Source organism: Ptychodera flava, assembly GCF_041260155.1.
Source record: "Ptychodera flava strain L36383 chromosome 3 unlocalized genomic scaffold, AS_Pfla_20210202 Scaffold_25__1_contigs__length_14229661_pilon, whole genome shotgun sequence".
In the NCBI taxonomy this organism is placed as follows: Eukaryota; Metazoa; Hemichordata; class Enteropneusta; family Ptychoderidae; genus Ptychodera; species Ptychodera flava.
In genome coordinates this window covers 7169932-7195166 of record NW_027248279.1, presented here as the reverse complement: position 1 = coordinate 7195166, position 25235 = coordinate 7169932, and the positions used below count along the sequence as shown (strand labels likewise).

The window sequence follows — 25235 nt, the reverse complement described above, 5'->3', positions numbered from 1 at the left end:
TAATCCGCATAACGATGTTAAGGTACATCAATGCGCCATTCGAATATGAAAATAATTTCGGCTTATATGGAAATGCATAGAATTGTCATTCGCAAAAAACACACACAAATATTTTAAGTGAAACCATGTAAAATAAATATGTAATAAAAACATGGCCCAAATAAAGGTCTATGTGCCCTCGGGACAGGAGACCATTTGCCCTATTGACATCTGGCAAATTGTCAACTACCCTTGGGCATATAGTCGCCTATATGTACTGTAATATATTTTTATCGTTCAGATAATTATTGTCGTAGTGTATGTAGTCGTAGTCATATGACGTGACTTTTGGATACTCTGCGTGCGGCCTGAACGCAGCACTGACCATCGTTGTTTCAGTGGAAACTATGTCTACTGCATATAAAATTGCTCTCGTGCATAAAAGATCAGGCGACGGCGGTTTATGTATACGAATATGTATGCCCGTATTGGCAACAAACTAAGAAAAAGGGCTAAAAATTGCCAAGTGGATCTATTTTGTCAGACTTAATATGACGTGGTTGTACACATTTTTTGCGTCGAACCACCGTGTTAACGTTTCTTTAAATTGATAAGCATATTGAAAATCTAAACAAAAAATTGCGACTAAGCAACATGGATGGCAAAAATGCGTGTTGTAGTGACGTAGAATGACCAGATTATAAACCTTGTATTTTCTCAAGTAAAGACAAACTAGGCTTTTGCATGTTATTCATTTTTTCTTCCAAAACGTGGTTCGGCAAGTTGAAAGTAAGATATTCATTCCTTGTTTTCTGGAAAAATGACCGATTTCCCTGTTGTCTTACAGTGCTACTTACATTATAATTGTCGGTTGCTGACCGAAAATTGTGGGTAATTGTAGGATCGGAAATGAAACGAAGTTTGCTATACATCACTGTGGACTTCCACAGCATTAGAACGTTACTATCCCTGAAAAGTTTGTTCTCATTACTCAAAAGCATAATGGGTCATTCCGTGAACCATGTATCTGACCTCACCTATATACGAATTTATTTTTTGAATTCGTTAACAGGAGGGAGCATATAGGAATTGAGCGTTTGCCTGAATTTAAAATTGATGTTGGATTTGGAAACGGAAGTCGGAGATTTTGTATGAGTCGGTACCAAAGTTGTAAAGATTTATGAGATTGGTTGTACTAGAAGTAAAAAGCCGTTCCACCATTAGCAACTAATTCCAAAAGGCGAATGCCTACAGCTTCGAAGGTTACATCACATATGAGAATATAAAATGTACTCAGTGACTCGTTTGTAATTTCTTAGTTGTTAAGAAATGGACGGAAATTATAGAGGGGGGGCGGGTCTCTGTTTTTCGCACAAGCATTTTGAAGGACCATCAAATTTTAGGCATTTCTTTGGGTGGGTCTCACCCGTTTTTGAGCTATTAGAATGCAAGATGTGGCCGAAACAGTGCTTTATCCATAAATATAAATCATAATAAAAGGAGGCTATTGGGCAAACAATAAACAATTCTCCCGAACAAAGCTATATCTGTGCTTTTATTTCATTTTTGATAATTTATGTTAATGTACTTTAAAATGTGACCTAATATGTGGTGAGAGTACAAGAAATTTTATTTTTAGAATTCATCTAAATATTGATTAACTACGCATTGTAGTCTGTATAAAAACTATGAACATTTTTCCCATACAAAACTCAACAATAATTCCCAATTGACAGGCGTTAGATAGTTAAAATAAATGTACTGATTAGAAAAGGGTGGTTACAAATGCATTATTATCTTTTGGTTTTTAAGTGTTTGACAATTGATGCGGATGTACTTGATCAGAACAGGATGTTTGAAAGTGCTGACGTAAATAACAAACGTGATATTGGAATTTTATACAAAAGTATCATTGAATTCACTTTTCATGGTAGTCTAGGGGTAAACTATTAAACGTTTTTCTCGCCAAAAATTGCTATATCTGTGCATTTATACGAAAATGTTGTTCAGCAGTGACTTATAGGCAGCAATAAAATCTTGACAAACAATAATAGTACTCTTTTTACAATAAAGCCGGACTATAAATGAAGAATAACATTACAGTTACTGACCTTTTTTACTTTGAATAGCCAATTGTATTGCAAGTAGTTGATATAATAACTTTTTGTGAAATGTCGTCTTTTGTCATCAATTTACTTTAGACCTTACAGAAAAGTGATATTTATAAAGGTTAAAAGTATTCTCAAGGCCAAATAAGAATTGTATTATTGAAATGGACTGTGATACGATTAAGGAGCGGCAATGATTTTTGCGCGTGAACATGGCGAGGGTCATTTTTTCTAACAAACACTTTTAAAGGGTCACTATTTTGTAGGCACCGTCATTTGCAATAGCAGCCCCTCTTTAATTTCTGTCCTGTCCCTTAGACCAATGCATGAGTTACAAAACAGACTGGTTATTACAGCCTACAGCTTTCCGTATTCAAGGCTGTGACTTTTAAGGACCTACTAATCCATCAAAGGCGTATATAATCTTAACATACAGCTATTCGGCAGTATGTTGTTGATTTTGTTATTATATAGCATCGAGAACAATATTGGAAATTGCTCTCCGTAATATTTAGAGTTTCAAGCTCCGTCCCCATTTGCAGCGCATTTTGCAGTGGCCTCAGAGAGTTAACTGTTGACGATTTGTAGAATATGTCTCGCAACATATAGCTCAAAGGCTTTAATGAAATGCCCTCAAGATGGCGTCCCATAGTTGCGCTATATATCGTTAGATAAATAGTTGACATTGTACAGAACTGCCAATAATTGGTCCATATGACGCAGATGTAATGAATGTACGATGTAAAATATAAGGTTACCAGTGTATAAGGTTATCAGGAAAATACCGCAAAAATACCGTCGGGCGATACGCTGCCTAAGCGTTCCCGTGCATCCTTTGCAGCATTTTCCTAATGAACACATAGTACGGTGCCTTATTTGTCGATATTGTTAATGGATTGTGGGGAACTTATGAAAGAATGATACCGGGTCTCACTAATATATTGGATTGTCATGGAAAAATCAAAAAATTATTGCAAATATAAATGAAACTAATAACTGCGTTAATTTTTTCTACCATTATACTTAATTGTTGCCCACACACAATACTGCAATGATAGTGTCATGCATAAAACGGATTAACAACTATGTATCTCTCTTCATAATTTTTAATAATTATGATTAAACTATGATTAAATAATGAATGAATGATGCTTTTCTATTGTATTGCTTTATGATATATATGAATATGTTTTGCAGCTGTCCTTTGTTCCCGTTCTTTACATTCTGAGAAAGGGCCACAATTGACATTTCATCCTCAAACTATGCTCAAAGTCACCTGGCAAGCGGTGTGTTACTGCCACAACATGTCACCGTGCCATGATTATTTTACTCACAGGGAGAACAGAGAGAAAACTCGAGTGATAGACAAAAAGCCAGACACTTTGTTTTACATACTGTAACGTATTATCTGAAATTAGGCCCAAAATGCCAACCTTTAGAGGACTAAAAGTTTCCTCTAGTTAATGGTAGCGTAGTCGTGGCAATGTCGAGCCTAGATGGCGATGAACCGGACCATCACAAACCGTAGTTCGATATATGGACCGTGTGCACGACGGAACACGCACCGAGATTTGGCTGGTAGCACAAGTCACACGGCCGACCGGCGTGCTCGAGCAACCCGCTCACTGAACAACTATGAAAACCTGAAATAGCACGACTAGTTTAACAACCAAGACAAATATACCTCACCGAGGCTAACATGAGGTGTCCGCACAAATCGTGGAACAGGTTTAAACAGAAAATAAAAGGGAAACAACGGTTAGACAAAAGTTCAGCTCAGCACAGCTTTGAACACGATGTTCACTGCACGACAGCAGGTCTAGAAGTCGGCAAAAGTCAGGGGTTGTCGGGATATTACAAGTTTTCCTACGTGATCTAAGTCCGTCCTGATATGGAGCCGACAGATCTTATTGTGCTCTCAAATACAGGGATTCCGAACCTGAGATTCAGGAAAAAGTTGCATTTTCTGAGCCAGCGGAGCAAGAGCAGTGTAACTGGTTACTGACCCTGAAGTTCCGCAACAATACCTTAACAAGACGTCAGCTTTAATTCAACTTACGGCCTCGTTTGCAGTCATCGACAATTATTTCCTTCAGCTGCGCACGTCCAATGATCCGTTGTGTAGCCATAGGTACCTGTGCCCGTCAACAGAAATATTAGATGACTACAGTGAACTTCCTCCTGCTACTTAAACTATACCAAGGGACAGGTAAGAAAGAATTTGTAAGTACTGTTTCACTCGGTCAGTTTTTGGGTACGTGAATGCGACTGACTTCACAGCTGAAGTCCAGTACGAAGAATGACGTTTGCTGTTCAGAGAGTAAGCATTACTTATATCCGGCATCGATCTCCGTGTCTCCGTAAATGTACGATCATCCTTTCGGAAAACCAGTATTTGAAGAACACATTGCTAAGTCTAGTGCTATAAAAGAACGTTCTTGGTTGAATATGCCAACCTATAACATGCAACCAAAGATGTGATACTTGTAAATGAAAGTCAATTTCGTTTATAACTCGGAGCCCGTCGACGATGAATTTTCCTTGAGTTTAAAAGTTGATGCTCCGGTAGATATCACTCGATAAAATACTTTTTTTTTTAATTTTCCTGCAAGGTCCATCCTAAGTGGTCGTCAATGAATATACTAATCTTTATCGGAATGACGTTATTGTGTGGCGTGAAAGGAACTCCGACAGGTATGTTAAACAAGCTGTCTGGCTATTTGTCTTTCGCTTGATTTTTTTCTAGTAAAATAATTATGGCACGGTTACACTTTGTGGCAGTAACATGCCGCTCTCCACTTGGAGCACATTGTGTAGATGGAATGCCAATTATGGCTTTTCTCAGGCTGTAAGTGACAGGATCAAATGACTCATCCATAATATACACGTACTCACAAAGCAATAACGCTAGTAAAACATGAATCATTTAAGTTTCAATCATGATCTGACGCCATCTCCAAATTTGCGTAAACAAACCATGGAAACTTGTCAATGTTCTCTTTACTGAATATCGAGTGGCATAATTATCTATGTCGTCATTTGTTATGACAATAATGCAGAGAACTGAATGATCTAGTGTTTACTTTTTCGATTGACTGTCACCTTACAATGCTTCGTTTGCCAGGAATAATGACCACATTTTCATGTATAAATTATTTCCTTATCTCCGTCTCTGAAATAATAGGTAACCTCAAGGCAGATGCATGGTACTTGTGTTTTGAAAACATAACATACGTTTCTAGTGTGAAAATGCCATCACTTTCAAATGATCAGGGTTTATTGTTGACTTTAATGTTTATACACACAATACGCACCAAAACTGTTTCGGACTCGTTCTAACATCGATCCCACAGATGACTTCAAAATTTTGAAAGACTTTAACCATCGTATCAAGAAAGCATTCATAAATTTACAGCCTATTAAAATGTCAACTCATCAACTTTAATTTCCTAAAGTGGTGAGTGCGATTGGTAAAACAAAATGGTACATTACTTCATATCATTTACATATTTTGCTAATATTGCGAGTATTTAATTTTAATTTGGTGAACCCATATATCATCAATCTAAAAAGACTTCGTCTTTTGTTAACTGTGAAATGCTTAGTAGATCTCTTCAAGAGTATCATCATTTGTCTAAATTCAATTACTTCAACAGCATTGTACATCCACTGTATCCTTTTGGAAAAAATTCAAGGCGATCATGTCTCCATTTTTCGTTATTACGGTCTTGACAGCAAACTGAAGAAAACTCATCGGGTTTGTTTACTGAAATAAACAGAAAAGAGAACTCGTGGTTGTCATGCACATTGGTCTCTAAGCTTACGGAGCCTTTTTTTCTAAAAGTCGACGTCGAGGGGAATTCGTATTTTACACTGCTCCGGTCAAATAAGAAAATCATTGTCTATATGTTATCTTAAATCAGTAGCTCGGTTTGTGAACTACTATATTTTAAAGATGGGGATTTAGCCTACCGATTTTGACTGTGATGTTTTCGCTATGTGACTGGGCGTCGTACGTTGTGAGTTCGAATCTTTTTGAGAATTTAAATTTACTGAATTATTTACCCTTTTATGTATCTCATAATCAAACCCATACTACTCGTTCTATATTCGATTACAAATAGAATGATAATAATGTAAATTAAATTTATTCTGCAAATCTAATAAAAACTATGATTATACTTAAAGTTCTTATTAGTCCAGCTTATTTAAGTATTCTGCGATATTCCATCTTTGTATCATGAAGAGATTATTCTTCTTGAGTCAGAAATATAATGGTCGAACTTTTGTATGATGAAAGTTAGAGCAAAGGTTTATGTCTTAAATAATACTGAGTGATATTATTTGTTGAAAATATCATTTTAGAGCCGGGTCTCATTGTGCATTTATTGTTCAAATAACTTTACATAACTTCCGCTGAATTATTCAAATACATCAGACTTCAGCTAACGCATTAATATGTCATGAGTTACGGGGCATATGTGTTTAAGGCGCATGTGTTATTGCTTACTTGAGTATGTCTAATGAACGCAAAATTCACGCACTGTTTCCGAAGCAAAATATTAAGTAACACCTCCAGTAATATCGGGTCGTGATTACAGACGACATTCTCTGGACTCCCTTACAGAACATTTCTTTAAAAAGTATGTAATTTGTGTCAAGGCTGGCGGATATCGTATCTCGCTTTATACATGTATAGTATTTTTCTTTATTGAAGATCGACAGAAATGAGCAGATCTGATAGCACGTGTTTAAACAGTGGGTTTTTGGCATGTCCGAGTTTCACCTTGTATAGTTTTCCTGAATTATACATCTTATGATTCAAATAGTAAAAATATGGCCGACCAGCGAGAGACAAAATACTTGTTAAAAGGCAGAAGATAAAAACTGCAACAAGTTAAAACATATACAGTAAAATACTGATCGACCAGCGGGAAAAAAACACTAGTCTTGTAAATCGCAGAGAAGAAAAACGCAGACGTTTCGGGTACAAGCCTTCGTCAGTACTAAAACTCGCTGTTAAAACATGGAAACTCAAAAGATTACAACAGCCAATTGCAATACATTAAAATATGTATTCATTCCGGCTGGCACCAGCCGGAATGAATACATATTTTAATGCATTTGACCGGTCTCTTGCTTGATTGGCTGTTTTAATCTTTTGTGTTTCCACGTTTTCATAGCGAGTTTTAGTACTGACGAAGGGTTGCACCCGAAACGTCTGGTTTTTTTATTCTCTGCGATTTACAAGTGTTTTATTTCCCGCTTGTCTGTTAGTATTTTACTGTATTTGCTTTAACTTGTTGCAGTTTTTATCCTCTGCCTTTTAACAAGTATTTTATCACTCGCAGGTCGGCCAGTTTTTTTACTGTATTCACTTTCACTTCCTGCAATTTTATCCCTCTTTTGAGGTCTTTTGTTTTTTTTAATCAAATAACTGTGTACCTCAGAACATCAACTCCCCTATGTACAACACTGTCATTAATATGCCTTGGAGATTAAAGCTATCAATTTTAGGAAACATTCATATTGCTATTAAAGTAATTGCTTTTAGACAAATGATGAAGAGGGTTATTGAAGAGGTAAACCCAATATTTACTGTTGAAAAGATATTCTCGGCTTTAAAAGAACTTGAAAAAATATTGTAATGAAATAATGCAACATTGTAAGAAATAAAAACCTGGCGCAGGAGAGAGAACTGATGGCAAAGACATGTGTTAAAACAATAAGACGGCTCCCACATAATGTAACTGACCCGTTTACAGTTAGAGATAATTTAAGTTTGCAAATAGCAACGTACATAATGTAACTGTAAGTTAACCATACAAGAAAGAAAAGTAGGAGATTAAAAATTGCCAAACCGAAGCTTTTCCCCGAAATTTATGTGGGAAAGTTTGTTCAATAGAAAAATGAAGCAGAGCGAAGTGCAACTTTACGTTTCATACTTTTCACTAAATTTTTCAACTTGTTTTATTCCTTTGCCAGGGAATGAGAACCTTGCCTTGAATAGAGTGACCTGTCAAAGTAGTAATTATTCTGGTGGAGAAGCCTTCAGGGCTGTCGATGGTATAAAAAATTCTGATTGGGATGCAGGGTCGTGTGCTTGCACTGATTTTCAGTACGATGCCTGGTGGAAAGTAAACCTTGATCAAATGTACTTGATAACTCGAGTCGATATCACGAATAGACAGGACTGTTGTGGTAAGTCGTCAATAAGTGACGATAAAAGATGATTTTGCACTCTATCTCAAAATAGCTGACTTAAATATGGTACTTTAGTGAACTTACTACTTGAATTGAATTCGAATATTATTTCTTGTGTTTTCATTGTCCCATTAGAATTTCTACTCCAATGTATCGTGACTGGTGAAACATTACGGAAATGATTCAGTTGACATGGAATTGGAGACAGATACGGAGTAGTTTATCTATGGTTTTGTATGATAGTATCGCTGGAGTATTGTATTTGGGCAACAATTAAGTATAATGATATAAAATAACACATTTATAGGTTTAAATTTTTTTGCAATATATTTTCATTTTCGCATGAAAATGTATTAGTCAGAGGCATTGCGATATGGTGATTCTAGGTTATTTTTCGGTATCAAACTTTCATCACTTGCCCACAATCGCGTTGCATTGTGAACAAATGAAGCACGTACTGTGAGGTTTTGTAAAAGTACCGTTAAGGATGCATGAGGACACTGGGGCAGCGTATCGTTCGGCGATATTGTGCAGTATTTTCTATAAAACCTATTATTATCACACCTTGACGATTTAGCCAGCGATGCCAACGTATAAAAAATTTGGCATATACGCTTTGCGTCCGTCTAATACTTAATTGGTAAGTTTTGTATAAGTTGAGAGCACACCGAAGCACGCTGGTATACGTCGTAGTATGGCGAGGTCGTCAAAAGCTTTTTTGCATGCACAACTTTTCAACGAATGCCAGAGCAAGGCTCATACGTCCCACCAGGCGGGCCATAAGTTGTAGGTAGGTTATGCGCTCGTTAACACACGTTACTTGTAAGTTACTCATAAGTCGAAAGAAGTCGATCCGAGGTAATTGTCTAGCGTTCCCAAAAAGGATTTGAATCCAGGAGTACGTTATGAATACGCTATATATACGCCAACAATTGAAAAGTACATCGTCAGTTCAGCAAGTCAGCAATTCAGAGATATTTTAATACGTCGGCACACGCTGGTTCAATCGTCAAGACGTGAAAGGCCCTTACGTTCATGACAGCTGCGTCACATGGACTAAGTATTGACGATTTCTTGCAATGTCATCATTTTTTTTCTTCTGCTTTAAAACGTTAGTATGAGACGTTATCTTGGGGGCGCTCCATGATAGCCTGTGAGATACACGTACAGAGAGCATGTTGTATTCTGTCAATCTTCAATTACGCCCCTTGAAACCGTTCAACAGTTCTCTCGTGGAGGCAGCCGCACATGCACAATGCACTGCAAATGGGTACAGGGCTGGAAACGGTAAATGTTACGGAACAAAACTTTCCTCAGTTCATTTTAACGTACGCAAATTTTATTGTCCTTGATGGTAGATGTATAATAACAATAAATAACAATATATGTCAAACAGCTCAGTTATGTTTTTATATGCCATTGATCGATTAGCAAATGATGTAATTTCGAATATTTCCAGTAGTTTTGGTAATCCAATTAATGATGTTACGACAGAAAAAGCGTGAAGTCATCGATTTTTCTTTCCAATGAATTTATTAAAACTAATATTTTAGTCTTGGGGGAATTTTAAAAAGTACAGAAATTACACATTCTGCTCTTGGCTGGGACAATATAAACTTCTAAATTACAGTCTTTAGGGGGTTGAGTCCGGACAGACACTGATGAGTGAGGAAGTGGGTCCTCCTCTTGTTAAAAGTTTTATATAAGTCTGAACCATGCAGAGTTCACAGAGAAAATTCAGCGTGAGTATCTTGAAGTAAACATTTATGCTAGTAAGGTCTTGATGAAAAATTCCAAGGTCTTAAGTTTGAAGAACAACCCCTGTATTCTTACTGATGCCTAGCATTTAACATATTAGAAACCAGTCATTAAGTACATTTCACATGCCATGAATTACATTTCAGCTGAACGTTTAAAGGGTGCTGTCGTGCGTGTGGGCAATGAAATGACTATTACACACAACAGGATTTGTGGTTCTGCGCTTAAATTGAATCAAGTTTTCCAGAATACTGTAACTGTTGATTGCGGTGGTAAGACAGGACGTTTTGTGAGTGTGCAACTAGAAGGATACAATAACCACCTGACACTTTGTGAAGTCGAGGTTTATGGACACAAAGGTAATATACGCAGTAATGGTGACGTACAATATCAATTGAAGTGAGAATGCCCAATAGCGAGGGCAATATCACCATTTGTTGCCTGCTTGGGAGAGTGCTCATGACCGGAATATTTACCGGAATATTGACAATGCCCTCGCCTTTGGCTCAGGAATCGTCAATATTCCAGTCATGAGCGCACCATACCTTCGGCAGGCAACAAATTGTGATATTGCCCTCGCTATCATGTGTTATTTATTTTATTACACCGAAGATTCCCACTAAATAACGACACTCACACAATCAAAGTGAATTAAAATCAATAATTAATTTAATGGTTAATAAATATTCAATCAAACATCCTGCAAGCTAAATAAAAGTGAGTGAACTTTTAAAGATTTATAACTCAGAAATACTTTAGGAGCTTTCTCTTTTAATTTGAACAGCAGAAAACATTTTGAACATTCAACATTTGGGAATTCATTAATTTCAATTGAAATATAATGTGTGTAGAAATTCAAATTATTTCATTTGAATCTTTGGTTTCCGAAATTATTTTAAATGTCCAAATGGGCAACTACGAAAAGGTGAACTCGTTCCAGCATTTACTGTTGCTGTCCAAGGAAATTGTGAAAATTTCCGCGAGTGATCATGGTACCCGCGAAAAGAGACGCTGCAGCAGATATAGGAGCATTAATGTTTATATTTGGTTTGGACTGTTGACCAGACACAGGTTGAGAAATGACGGATGATAACAACATGCGGTTGTGTTGAAGATGATGGCTAGCAGATGCAGTCGGGACCGATGAACTCTGAGTGCAGTTTTCGCTGATGGAAACTTTGCAGGTCATGTCAATTGCAGATGACAACGTTTCCGGCATTTGCTTCTTTTGCTGGACCGATGTATCCCTGACATAAGAACTGATGCTGCCTTCGTTTCGATGACGGCTAACACTCATGGTATGCCTATTGTTGAAGCCTGCGTCACTCAGAAGTGTGATCGATGTCGTCCGGATACTATGATTGGTATTAGCGTGACTCACTTCTGCTGCTGTAGATATGCTTGCCATCATCGTTGATAAGTGTTCTTGCTGATGGGTTTGTTGCATCCTCGGTGTTGTAGTTATCATGGGGTCTTTGGAATAAGGCATCAAAATGACGATTCATCTTTGAAAGGTTAAGTTTAAAGGCTAGAGCGGACACTGAGGTGAATTAGGATCTCTCTTAGATCTCCCTCCCTACCACGACGTTTTCTGTCCATTTGTTGCTGAAATGATAAAATCTCTTGGTTCAGAAATTCAACGAAGTTGACGATAGAGTTTACCGATGCAGTCTCTAGAAAAAGCAATATCCAGTGAATGTATACTACTACCCTAGAACTTGAATTAAAACTTAGATGAAGAGATGAAAAACATGATGATACGTTCTAGGACAGTCAATACGGTCTATCGGCTGAACTAATAAAGAATTGAGTCTATTCTCTAAAAGAAGGAAAACGGGGAATGACGAAGTACTTGTTGTCATAAAATAGATCAAGAAAAGAAGAAATATTTAGCATGATGAACTACTTATCGTCATGAAATACTGATGATATTACATATTATAACAATTACAACTGACCTCAAAAGAGGGATAAAACTGCAGCAAGTGTGAAGGAATACAGTAAAAAATTGGCCGACTAGCGGAAAATACAGTACTCGTTAAAATAAAGAGCAAAGTTAAAACAAATACAGTAAAATACTAACCGACCAGCGGGAGATAAAACACTTGCAACGCAGAGACTAAAATGCGCAGACGTTACGGGTGCAACCCTTCGTCAGTACTAAAAACTCGCTACAGAAATGGAAAACACAAGAAAGAAAAACAGCCAATCAAACAAGGGAACGATCAAAAGCGTTAAAATATGCATTCATACCGGCTGGTGCCAGAGTACCGAGTTTGAAAATAGTGGCCTGTTCGAGTTTATGGCGGGTAGAGTCTGTGGTGGAAATTATAGCAGACACTGCCATGTCAGACCGACCGCGGTGGGGTGGTGTACAAAAATGCTTGGCCACCGGGTATGCGAGCTTGTTGTCGGTCACAGTGCGAAGGTGTTCAGCAAAGCGATCGCCTAGGCGACGCTTTGTTTCGCCAATATATAGCATGCTGCATCGTCTGCATTTGATGAATAGATGAATAGGTGAACACGCCGGAAACATTGACTCTACCACGCGGGCCCTGAATGAAATTGGTTGTAAAAGTATGCGGGCAGGTGTTACACACTCGACGGCCACATGATGATGTTCCAGTAGCGCAGTCGCGATTAGGTAAACTGGAACGCACCAGCCGGTCTTTGATGTTCGTGTCACGTGGCATTTCGACATGGCAGAATCTGCTATAATTTCCACCACAGACTCTACCCGCCATAAACTCGAACAGGCCACTATTTTTAAACTCGGTACTCTGGCACCAGCCGGTATGAATGCATATTTTAACGCGTTTGATCGTTCCCTTGTTTGATTGGCTGTTTTTCTTTCTTGTGTTTTCCCGTTTCTGTAGCGAGTTTTTAGTACTGACGAAGGGTTGCACCCGAAACGTCTGCGCATTTTAGTCTCTGCTTTGCAAGTGTTTTATCTCCCGCTGGTCGGTTAGTATTTTACTGTATTTGTTTTAACTTTGCTCTTTATTTTAACGAGTACTGTATTTTCCGCTAGTCGGCCAATTTTTTACTGTATCTGCCATACATATTATAACATTCACTGGCCAAGTTTAAAGTTGTCGTCTCTGAACAAAACGTACCGGGAATTCTACGTCACGGTAACCCGCGTCTATTTCATCAATTTTTGCGTAAATCTTGAATGTACCTGTCGATGTGAACAAAAACATGATGGCCTGTATTTATCCAATGACCCTATTGTGTCCGACAGAAAATTTCGTAATCAGTCATAATTATTACAAACTGACAAAGTATATCGACCTAGCTAAATGTGAGTCCTTTTATTGTAGTTTTTTTGCCAATATAGTTTTTGCGCATTCGTATAGATCCCACCGTGCCTGATCTGTCGACTCACAAAGTTCTTTGATGAGAGGACATACAGTTTTCATTGTAACGATACGGGCGGGATGTCACCTGTATTTTCCTTCGCGTAAAAAATATTAGGGAAAATATCTTATTTAATGTGGTTTTTGTAGATTTAATTGACACGTGTGCTACGAATAAGTCATAGTACGAATACATGTACAAAACGTTAACTGGATTGGAACTAATTTGGGATAATTGGATGGTGAAGTAATGTCGATTTAATCTACAAATGTACTCTCACCTGCTTTTCTTTTTGCGTTACACACTTATTTCATGAGTAATTTTCAATATTGCAACATTCAGCTAAATAGCACCAAACACTTTTGAGAAATTTGAAAAATATGAAAATCCAATTATCCAAAATTAGTTCACATCGTGTTTATTACAGAATACCTTAATTTAATACTTTGGCGCTGTTGTTATGAACTGAAAAGGTACGATCTTTTGTCATCGCCATGACTACATTTGTATCAGCAAATACGGTTGAGTTGTAAAACGGGCTTTACATGTATAAGTTGGCGTATTTCTACTTGAACTTGTCTTCATTTTGTAATTGTCTCGTCTATCACAGATACTGAAAACCCGTCCATCAGTTGCCCAGCAGATGTTAACACAACTGCAAACATTAGAACTCCTTCAGTGGCTGTAAATTGGTCACTTCCACAAGCAACTGATAATTCAGGGGATGTGAGTCTTTCTAGCAGCAACCACCCTGGAAGTAACTTCACCATTGGAACAACAGTTGTGTCGTATGAAGCTGTGGACCCATCTGGAAATAAAGCGTCCTGTACCTTTATTGTGAGAGTGAAAGGTATTGTTCTAGTGTATTTCATGTCAAAATGTATTTTCATTTTAATTATCGTGTGGATGCATAATCTTCTTGATTATGAAAATTTGCATCAAGCAAGAAGTACAAAGTATTTTGCAGCAACTGAGGGTAACGCATTAAATGGTAATGTGTACTTTATGTGAAGACTAATTTATAGTTAATCTGTATTTTATAGTAAATGTTTTTGAAGATTCAAAGAGCTTACAAAATACAAAAAGGACATAGACGAATGCTGTAAAACTTCATAACACCTAATATTTTTGAGATGTTTTTAATAAAAGCGCAAACTTTAGATACTTCCCGATGTTTTCAAACTCTTGACAAAATTAATAGTGTGAAGGTATTTGGTTGATACTTTGACAATATTTTCAATGCGATGGTTTGGGGAGAGTCATTTCATTGTATGACAATAATAGAGGACGGCATTATTATTGTCATTTATATAGCATCAAAAACTATACATTCTAAAACACTGTGTTAATATTTAAGTAAAATTCTTACACACTATTTTAATTACAATTAAACGACATCAAAATTTGTAAAATGTTTTGCAATGAACTGTTCTCGAGGACGTATCAAATGTAAATGTATATTGGAAAAGAAACAAGTGAGTCAGTTTTCCTTCCAATTATCTCTTCTTCTTCTTCCTATCTTTCTGGAGGCACTAATAACTGACTGTGGTTTACTGTCACCTCTTTAATCGCATTGAATCATTAAATGTACAAATTTTATGTTTTGTTTCGTCATATGCGCATTCACCTCCTTGCAAACACTCGGATATCAACATAGCGCAAGTCACACCAACGGTAACCGATGAAAATTCAACGCGGTCGAATGTGTCAATGACGAAGGTATGTAAATATTATGATAGTCTGATCTGTTGCCAAAGTTACCTTTCTTCTTTACCGGATTTTCGATATCTGGAAAAACCCAAGGGATTACGAAATTGACAAAACGATTATTGGAAGACGGGAGTAATGGAACATTTCAATTGTGCGACCAGGCATGGAATTATCGTACATTTTTCATTTACTTTTGAAATGGATCGCTGTCGCTGTCTTAAGGTACAATTTTTGATAATAGAAAGACAAATTTCTCAGTTATCAATGATATTTGATAGTCAAATTGACGCCATCCCTATGCTATCTCGGTGATTGAGAGAAAAGAGAATTCCTGATTTTCACAAAACTAAGATGATGAACTTTATTTACTCCACAAGCTTCAAATAGCAGTCCCCCACAAGAGGTAGGCCGAAAACTATTGTAAAAGTTTGGCAATACGAATATCTGTCCGCGAGGCCCATTCTACCGTAAGTTAGTCTGGTCTTGTCTTAAATATTTTACATGCTTTCATCATTGTGACACTTTTGTTTGATAGATAATTGGGCATTTGGAAGAATTGTCTGAGGTGATTGATGGGCTTGGCAATGTTGTCGTATCATCTGAAGCAAGCCAATTAATAGCCCAAGGTGAGTAACATTCCAACTTAAAACTGAACCTGAAGGCCAGTAAGAAATAGAGAGACGCCAACACATCCATTCTTTCACAGATATTTTACAGGTCATGGATGGAAGCATATTAGCAGTGGTGCATGCAATCCCATCGGATGAAAACAACAACAGCAACTGGGATCAGTTAACTAAATCTTTGCTCAATGTAGCCGACAAAGTCTCGAAGTTTGTCCTTCGCAACACAGAACCTGGGTCTGGCCATATTGTGCTAGATACACAGTTTATTCTACTGCGTTTGGAAAGCAACCTGGTCAATAATCTTACAAACTCTTCCATAATACTAGGGGATGGCAATGGCTTTATTATACCAGCAGCAGACAAGCTTTCTTCTGTCTCTCCATCTGAAAATATCAACATGATTGTGAGTACAATTCTGTTCGTTTTTAGGAGTATTTGCTGGAAAGGAAATGTGTTACTTTGTTAGTTCATGTACATGTTAAGTTTAAGATTGAGCATCAACGTAATTGCCAATGAGTAACTTGTAAGTGTTAATTGAAATTCATGCGCGATAATGGTATTTTATACCGGTAAATTAACATAAAATCGATGTATGATACAAATAAGGATAAACGTGTGTCTGGAATGATCATCAAGTTAAAACTGTCATGCTTTGTTGGATAGTCTATCCAAAATAGAAGGAAAGTTACGAATAATTTCTACAAGGTCTCAATAATTCTTTTGAAAGAAATTACTTGAATTATGATTTTCTCTCCAATGTGTGAAAAATTAAATCGATAACAATGACCATATTTTAAAATCCATTTATTTATTCATGGTCATTTCATTTAAATACAGTGTACACGATTGAAAGGAAAATTATTTCAAGCACGGATCGACAGCAGCTTTAATCCAATGAATGATGTATTGAGTTTAACTTTCTCAGACAGAGATGACAATGAATTTGAAGGTAATGGACTCGTTTGCTTTTTATGGCCTGTGGGTACAGTTTCGTGACAGCCTTTAATTTTCCGTAACTGAAAATAACTCTAAAATTACAAAGAATGGTGATATTGACTTGTGGCAATTCTTCTAATTTTTCTACGTTACCTTAGATGTATTAAATGAAGGAACCCCAGACTCTCCTTTTTATCAAAGTTGTTTTGAAAACAAGAATTATATCTCACAATAGCACAAGTACAATAATTTTACTTTCTGCTTTTCAAGATGGACCACATCCGTCATCGAAACATATTATTTATTAAGCTGAGAACATATGTTTGTTGATCTGTCCAAGACCCTACTATCTTTTGAGATTGTCGACTGGTAATATGGAATCTTTCCCAATCTTCTACAATTATTCATGAAATTATAGTGTATTCATTTACTAACATGGTTTGTTTCTTAAATGGTAACGATATTACCATTTAGTAAATATTGTACACTTTGATTCACTATTTAAACATTGCACACTGTACTTGTTTATCATAATAGTTCATTTTGTGTGTACTTCCTGATCAGTTAATAACACTGAGGGCAAGATAGTAATAATGATTGGTACAGACGCTCCCCCAGCTGAAGAGCAGATGTCAATACCGGGTATCTACCTTGACGTTCAGAATGTTACTTACTTTGGCTTTGCTATTCAGGTAAGCAAGAGAGTAGAAATAAACTCTTATAGATGTAGTAGTTCTTTGGAATACAGTGAAGAAAATTTATAAGACACTTTACACCCATTTCTGGCGTTTATACCACGTGATTGTCCAAAATCGCAAAATGTTTCTCTATGATGCAGCATGGTATTCGTTTAACTGTCCCGCCTTCGTTTATCAGAGAATATGTAAGGCGTATACGTTTGCTGTTCACTCTTAAACTATTCGGCATTTTCGCAAGCACACTGAACTGTCGTTTCTAATGTCGAACCAATATTATTTTTTGTTTCCATTTGAAAGCACTATATCAATCAAATCAGGATGTATGCGTAATAGGGACAGGGATGTGTTTCTGTAACAGTCTGAACTTTTGTCACAAATAAAGGAAAACAGAGTCTACTTTACAACATAGTTCAAAATGGATGTTAAACTGTGTTTTTCAGAATGTCTTGTTCAATTGTGTCCTGTTCATCAGACGTATTTTCCCAGTCCGAAATACACCATATAGCCTTTATTTAGAAATATTGTGACTTCATATTTGTGCAGATACACCAGTTGTTTCACGCAGTCATCATCTGGGCCGAGAACTCTCAGGCTGTGTTTGGAAATACTACAGCTTACGTATTTAATAAGCGGCCAAATTGCACTAACACTTGTCCTGGCTACCAGTTTTCTGTTGTCGTTACGTTCCATGGCGATTATTCTACGATCTTCATACCAGAGCACTACTTTCTCAGACCTGGGGAGTATTATGTTACCTTTACGATTCAAAAGTGTAAGTATTCTAACTTTGAGTAAATCTCGTATTACGGTCGTATGACGGTCGCATCGAATTTGTGTCCATGTCATTTGAATGTGTGTCCATGTCATTTGAATGGTACTTCATGTCATTGGAATGTGTACTTCACGTCATTGGAATGCGTGCCAATTTGATTTGAATGTATGTCCATTTGATGGGAATGTGGTAATTTACTGTTAATTATTTTCTCTTTTGAATTTCGGTTCTCAGACGATGATATTACATTGTTGGTGAGTGTCAAGCGAGCAATGTGCAGTTACCTAAGTAATCAGCATGAAACATGGAGGAGTGACGGATGTCAGGTAAATATGGTAAAGAGCAATGTCTTTCTTTTTGTTTATTGTAATCGCGGAGGTACTAATTGTAAGCAGTTCATCAGGAAGACTGAATATATGAAAGCGACAGCAAATACAGTGGTATCTGCAGATAAAATCAATTGTTATTGATGAAACTGACAAAGCCACATTGTTTAAGAGTGAAAAGCAAACGAATACTATTCCCTTAAACAGACGAAGTGGTAGGACTGTCAATAAACATCACACAATATCTTAGAGAAACGCTTTCTTTATTATTTGTAGATTTTGGACACTCACATGGCATAACCACTAGAAATCGGTGCGTAATGCTCTAAAAACATTCTTCACCATATTCCAAAACACCGCTTTATCTATAACACTTTATTTATTCAGCAATAAAACAATCTAGATAATTCAACCTATGTATTTTTATTTTACAGGTATCCCCGGCATCGAACATCACTTCTACTCTGTGCCTGTGCAATCATCTAACTGCGTTCACTCAGACACTAATCAGCGGGGAAATTTCTTCCCACGCTTCTGTTTAATTTGAGGATTGCCAGGGGGTGTTACACTAAGGTTTGTCGATGACATGTCTTATTCGACTAGTTTGTAAATAATTTTTATGACGAATTTTGCAGCAACTGGTAAAATATGGCCACAAGATAGGATGACGCCGTATCGGCCATATGTCGCGTAAAGCATCGTTTATCATGCACGCATACATTGGTAAATATCATCTTCGTTTTGACCCTTCGAAATGAGTGGCGTATCGTAATCGAAAGCCGTAAAGCTAGCTTGTATCTCGAGGGAATTCTCAGTATATGGGTTAAGAAAAAGGTGATGGCGACAGTTTCACTTATGTAATGTAATTGCAGAGCTGGTCTGAACCACTATATGAGGGGTGAGAGAAGCATTACGCATGAACAATATAGCTACTATATTATGAAAAGTTATCAACGTAAGATTTCGCTTTTCCGAGGGAGTTTCACATTATATAGCGTATGACGGTGAGAACAGACCGTAGGACAGAATACCCTCTCACAACGTTGACATAAGTGATGTTTGTATGCTAGCTAGTTTGTGTGTTGTTCCGCACATGTATGTTAAAGTATTGGTCTTAGACTCTTAACATTTTGGAGTAGCAGGCGATCACGTTTTAGAAAGTTCTGATCGAAATTACTTTTGAGTTGGCAACAATATATTTCACAATATATGTATAAACAAAATTTGTTCAAATCTTAAGATTTTGACCTAGTCATTTGACTAACAGTCAAAATCTCATTGGGGATGTAATGAGATATTTCAATTTCAGAACAAAATCTATTCAAATTAAAGTGCTAGTAGATATTAAGTAGCATTAAAGTTCATGTAACAACCTCTGAATAATTCAAATTATTAACTTTTCACATTTTTTCCTTCAAAAACAGAGAAAAATCGAGCAATATGTTACCTTTCATGGATATTTTAAAATATTTAATATTTAATAGATGTATTTAAGCAATAAAGCACACCCAGCGATGGTATACCACTCGATTTTGACAAGTTTACTTCATATATGCACCCGCTATCGCTCGTGCATATATGTTGTGAACTGGTCAAAATCTCGTTGTATACCATCGCTGGGTGTGATTTATTGCTATTATATCAGAACAGTATATTGAAATTCTCGCATAGAACGTCAAAAATGGATTTTGGCTCTTGCCGAGAGCTCGCGCGTGTTCCAGCCGTTGTATATCACCAATATACCACGGTTCTTTTCGCGTCTCGACCAATCAGATCGCCGTATTTGCGCGTTCAATATACTGGTATGATATAATAAAAATTATATTCATTTATGGTGTTAGTTATGTTGAGAGATAATTGTTCTTTCAGAATATGTAGAAATACGCAAAAGGTTTGAGCTTACAAGTTGAGATGTTACCTTAGGCTCCTATTTTGAAATGTGTGATTTTTGTTTTAAAAATGTCTATTTATGTCATGTGACCACGTCTGTCAACATTTATCATATTGTATCTGTAAAAGTAAAATAAGAAATAGTCGTCGACCAAATTTAGGCAAATTCTTACAGTATCCCTTTAAAAAGATAGAGTCCAGTGTGTTTTTTACAGTGACCCATGCCCTTATTACTTGCACGTGTTGTATCCTAGCCGTGTACCATTGCCATGACTTCAAATCAACGGCACATAGGATCATTGGCTCATCATTTATAGGCATAAGGTGTTTTCAGTGATTTTATTTTTGATTTGACGAATAAAGAGAAGGTGTCGAAGGGATTCAAGAACATAGGTTAAATCTTAAATGATTTTCTAGTCCATCGAAAATAAGGTCAGACTTGCTGGAACTTGCTTTCATGTTGTGATCAGCTTTCATAATAGTGCCCCTTATAGCTTTATAGGGAAAAATCAGTGGCTCTTTGTGCAATTTATTATCTTAGAAGATGACTTCATGAGCAGAAAGCAGACAAACTTACAAAACTTTAGCGACACTTGCAATAACGATAGTAGGGTAACTTCTTCACTCTGTCGATGTACTCTTGGGATGGCTGGCTTGTCACTAATGCTTATTGGCATACTATGGTACAACGTCGCTAAATTTGGAAATGCCAAGGACTATGTTATTAGTGTGAGGGTGCATCATGCTGGCCTTCCCGAAACAGATCTTGACACACTTTTAATTTTTGTTATATACAGATCATGAAAAATGTTGTCTCTACCTATCTGCAATTTTCTATATTTGTGTCTCAATTTTTAATCCGTAGTCATAACACCTTCCAATAAACAGCGTAATATAGTTCCTTCGGTATTTACTTGGCTTGTTTCTACAGATGTTCACATTCAGATATTTCAACTTGAACGTTGTGATATAATAAGCTGTGTTGACTTTAGGAGAGCTTGGCTTTTCAGAAAGTAAAAATGATATTCTGCAGAAAATGCTTTTGTAATAGCTAGCAGTTTTTTGAACTTTGGATTTTAGATACCACGCATTCCAAAATATCATATGTTTTTATTTATTAAACGTTGGTAGAAAATTGTTCAACAGAAGTATATTAGAGGAAAAAAATCACTTTTTACCTTTTGCATGAGTACAGTTACCTTATTTAGGTTTTAAAAAGTTGTAATGCTGTCTTGAGTTCACAAAGTTTTATAAAGTATGTAGTTAGTCTTTACATAATTATTCTCAAAATTTGCAAAATGTTTTTTGGGTTCAGCAAACATTTGCTGACATATGTCAAAGTATGACACGTTAATGTTCTTTCGTTGCCTAAAAAATTTTCATCAATTTTACAACCCACAATGTTACCTTTATTAAGAGGTGTTTGTATCATACAGAGTAGTATATACCGTTGACTTTAAACCTGTTAGGGTTTTAAAAATGTTTACAGGTCATATCTTTTACAATTTCCATAAGTGACAGAAGACTGCAGATATTTTAATCAAATTTGCATTGTAATTTGAATGTTTTGTATGTTTTCTTTGTTGTTCCTTTACTTTGTCATGTAAGACATACTTCTTTCTCGTAGATTTTATTATTCTGATGTTCGGTAATCTGGTAATTGGACGGTGGAATCTGTTTTTTTTCTATATACGTAAAGCGAATTTCCTACACTTACATATGCACAGGCTTATATAGGAATTTTCACAATAAAACGACTCAAAGAATACAATTCTTATGTGATGGAGGATTCATGTATTGACAATTACAGTGCTGAGGTAACGTCTCTTGAATGCAGTCGTTTGGTGACGCTATGTATTGTAATTTAGGAGCTTGATTTAAACACAAGGATTAACCAATCCGTTTATTTTCCTCAAGAAGGGATGTCATCATGTGTGAACGCATAGCAAGGCATGTCAGTAAAAAGTGGCATGGATGGACATGAGTTCACTGATATCAATAATTCACCCTTACGACGAGAAGAGCATGATTCATTACCTATTCATTGTGGCTGAGAGCAAACCCTTGAGATTGAAAATATATAATTGAAGTTATTTATTTATTACAAGCTACCTTGTTTACTTAAATGTTTATTTATATGTAGCATTCATGAATTGTAATGTGTAGCATATCATTGTTTCAAATATAACTTCATTACAAAGACGATCTCATATTGTCTGTGAAGTATGGTGACATGCTGTCTATAAATCAACATTTATCTCCTATAATATGAAATGTTCACGCAAATGCGCAAACGGCATTTATCAGGCCCTAATATTTCATCTTAATGATAATTATATTTCCTGTTTGTTTTATTGATTCTCTCTGATTAACCTACTCTACCAAAATATTCAATACCTTAATCTTACAAACTAGGGTCCACTTTTATTCGAACTTAAACTGTAGTTTCACTGTAGACGCCCGTCATAATTCATATTGTTTAACTTGATTATATTTATGTATGAGAAAATTATTGTTACAACGACTTTACCATACAAAATTGCAATGTAATGAAAGGACATGTGTGCTTTTCAGATTGACCTTTTCAGATACGACTGTTTCGAACACTTAAAATACTTTTTTTTCTGTTTGGCGCCCTCGTGTGACTGTCGAGGTTATTCCCACTACGCTATCACAAAGGAAGAGACATGTTTATTTGAGTATCGCCATGACGCACTCATGGATATTCTCTTTGCAATGTATGCCGACTCTTATTTCAAAGTATTGGGTTTCCTCAATCTCCTTAGCATAGTTCTGATGATATCAAGTTTTCGCATTATGCCGTACTGTTTACCTTCCTTAATCCACAGGTTTTGTATTTGACCGACGTGATGGCAGACTGTCTAGTCGATTAAAAAGTACACAGACAATGTCATTGAAAGTGTTACAAATTCAACTAAATCAATGGACAAGAAATCCCCCTACTTCAGTGTTAAGTTAGAGTTTCAAAACATCGAGTGACAATTGCAACAGTTTAGAGAATTTCGGGTAAGATCACAAATTCTGACTATCTACAATGGCATTGAAAATTGTAGATAAATTGTGGAGATGGCGATACTCAGTCAAGTGCTCTATAGTCTCCTGTGTAAGAGTAATATACTGTGAAAGTGAACCGCGAGACAAGAAAGACTAAAAAATTATTTGTCAAGATCTGCATCAGCAGGAGATATGAGATTTTCGATGACTGTAAAGTTACCATCCAGTGTTACAGGAACGTCACTGTGAACCATGATGCACGATTGATCGGTGTTGCTGGGAATAAAGGGAATTATTCCCTGCGACTGACAGGATAGTAAGGAATAGACCAATTAATATCTAAGAAAGTTGGAAAAATTTTGTGAAAGAGATTTTGAAAGTTTCCCTTTAAAAATCCAGCAAAAGATTAAAGAAAACAAAAAGGATTGTCAGCAGATATGAACAAAAAATAATGCATGGACAGTCTCTTCTTTCTATTTTTCGTGTGCCCCATTTTAATAATCTTTTTTACTTACGGGCTTGCCCTTCTGGCACACAATTTTTTATTATACCCCTGAAGGTATGCGCCCTTCGGGCGTCTTATTGTTCATATAATCTTTCTTTCATTTTCGTCTTGGGTAACGACATTTTCATAACATCTGAATACGATGCATTTTATTTCATTAAAGCCCCAATTTGAGTAATATTTTAACTTATACTTATGCAGCTGTTTTACAACAGTTAATAAGTAAGTAGCATTATTCTCTGTGGCTTCAGCTACAGTTTTACATTCTTACACCTGAAAATACCTTAAAATTCAATAGAGCTTGTGCACTTAGTCTGCAATGTATATCCTCTACCAATTGCTGTTCTTTAAAATGATGTGCCAGGCTTATCATGACTTGTGAACAAAGCATTTCTTGAACATAAAGTGGTTCCCGCACTCATACCAACATAAAACTTTTAATTTCCAACGACTTGAAGCACATTCTTATCTTCGCCATGCAATGTGACGACGGTTTGATAGGGTGAAAGAGTTTATACCGTAAAATAGATCTACTTAAAATATCTTCCCAATATGTTTTATGTGTTTTTTGGTCTTACAAAGAATGTTATAGGATACACCCGTTAATATCCTAAAAACAGTTGCATTCAAAAATGAATAGTCATACCAATAATTAATTGGAATCAATGTATCACATAATCTTTCGAAAGATCAGAAATCCCAAGCACATCTGTAACGTATATATGAAACTTAGCAAAATACGCAAAATGGCCACCAAAGAACTCCATTGTAAAATTCAAAGTTTACTGTTTCAGGAGAGAGGAACTCCCTCGTAGCAAACCCAAAGTAATTGAAATAATGTCATTTTTAATTAGTTTTCAAAAACGCTCTATGCATTTGCGTCTTTCAAATGTTTAGTCGGTTCTGACACATGTTTTTAGTCTAGTACGTAGAAGAAACTGAACCACAAACATTACAGAGACTTTATTCACCTCTTCTCCTGTTCCATACCTTGAGCTAGAAAATATTTTTCAGAATAAAATTTTTTTTTTGTACAAACCATTCCATACTTTGATGTCACAAGAAACGTATCTGCGCCATACCATTGAGAAACATAACGACAAAGACTATAGTGAGAGGTTTAGTCAAATTTTTCACTTTATTTGGCCTCCCTAAATGTGTCCAGTCCCATCAAGGCTCCAATTTTATGTCTGGAATTTTCAAGAAGTCATGGATCAGCCAGGCATTAAATAGTGTAGATCCTCTGCCTATCACAAAGAAAGTCAGGGTGCTCTCTGCAGTTTTGTTTGTCATGTTCTTTCAAGTTTAACACGATTGGAACTAATTTGGATAATTGGATTTTCATATT

At 36.4% G+C, this 25235-nt stretch overlaps 1 protein-coding gene and 1 long non-coding RNA gene across 2 annotated transcripts; both read left to right on the top strand.

The window, feature by feature from the left end:
- Window positions 1–12782: 12782 nt before the first annotated feature.
- On the top strand, window positions 12783–15828 carry LOC139125605 (uncharacterized). The gene is made up of 4 exons (XR_011550296.1): window positions 12783–13013; window positions 14020–14259; window positions 15067–15128; window positions 15655–15828. It is a non-coding gene; the product is annotated as an uncharacterized lncRNA (long non-coding RNA).
- A 1432-nt stretch (window positions 15829–17260) lies between these two features.
- On the top strand, window positions 17261–19123 carry LOC139125306 (polycystin-1-like protein 3). The gene is made up of 4 exons (XM_070691404.1): window positions 17261–17373; window positions 17923–18151; window positions 18386–18477; window positions 18912–19123. The coding sequence occupies exons 1-4, from the start codon at window positions 17275–17277 to the stop codon at window positions 19017–19019; spliced, it is 528 nt and encodes a 175-aa protein (XP_070547505.1). The 5' UTR covers window positions 17261–17274; the 3' UTR covers window positions 19020–19123.
- The last annotated feature ends 6112 nt before the right edge of the window (window positions 19124–25235 follow it).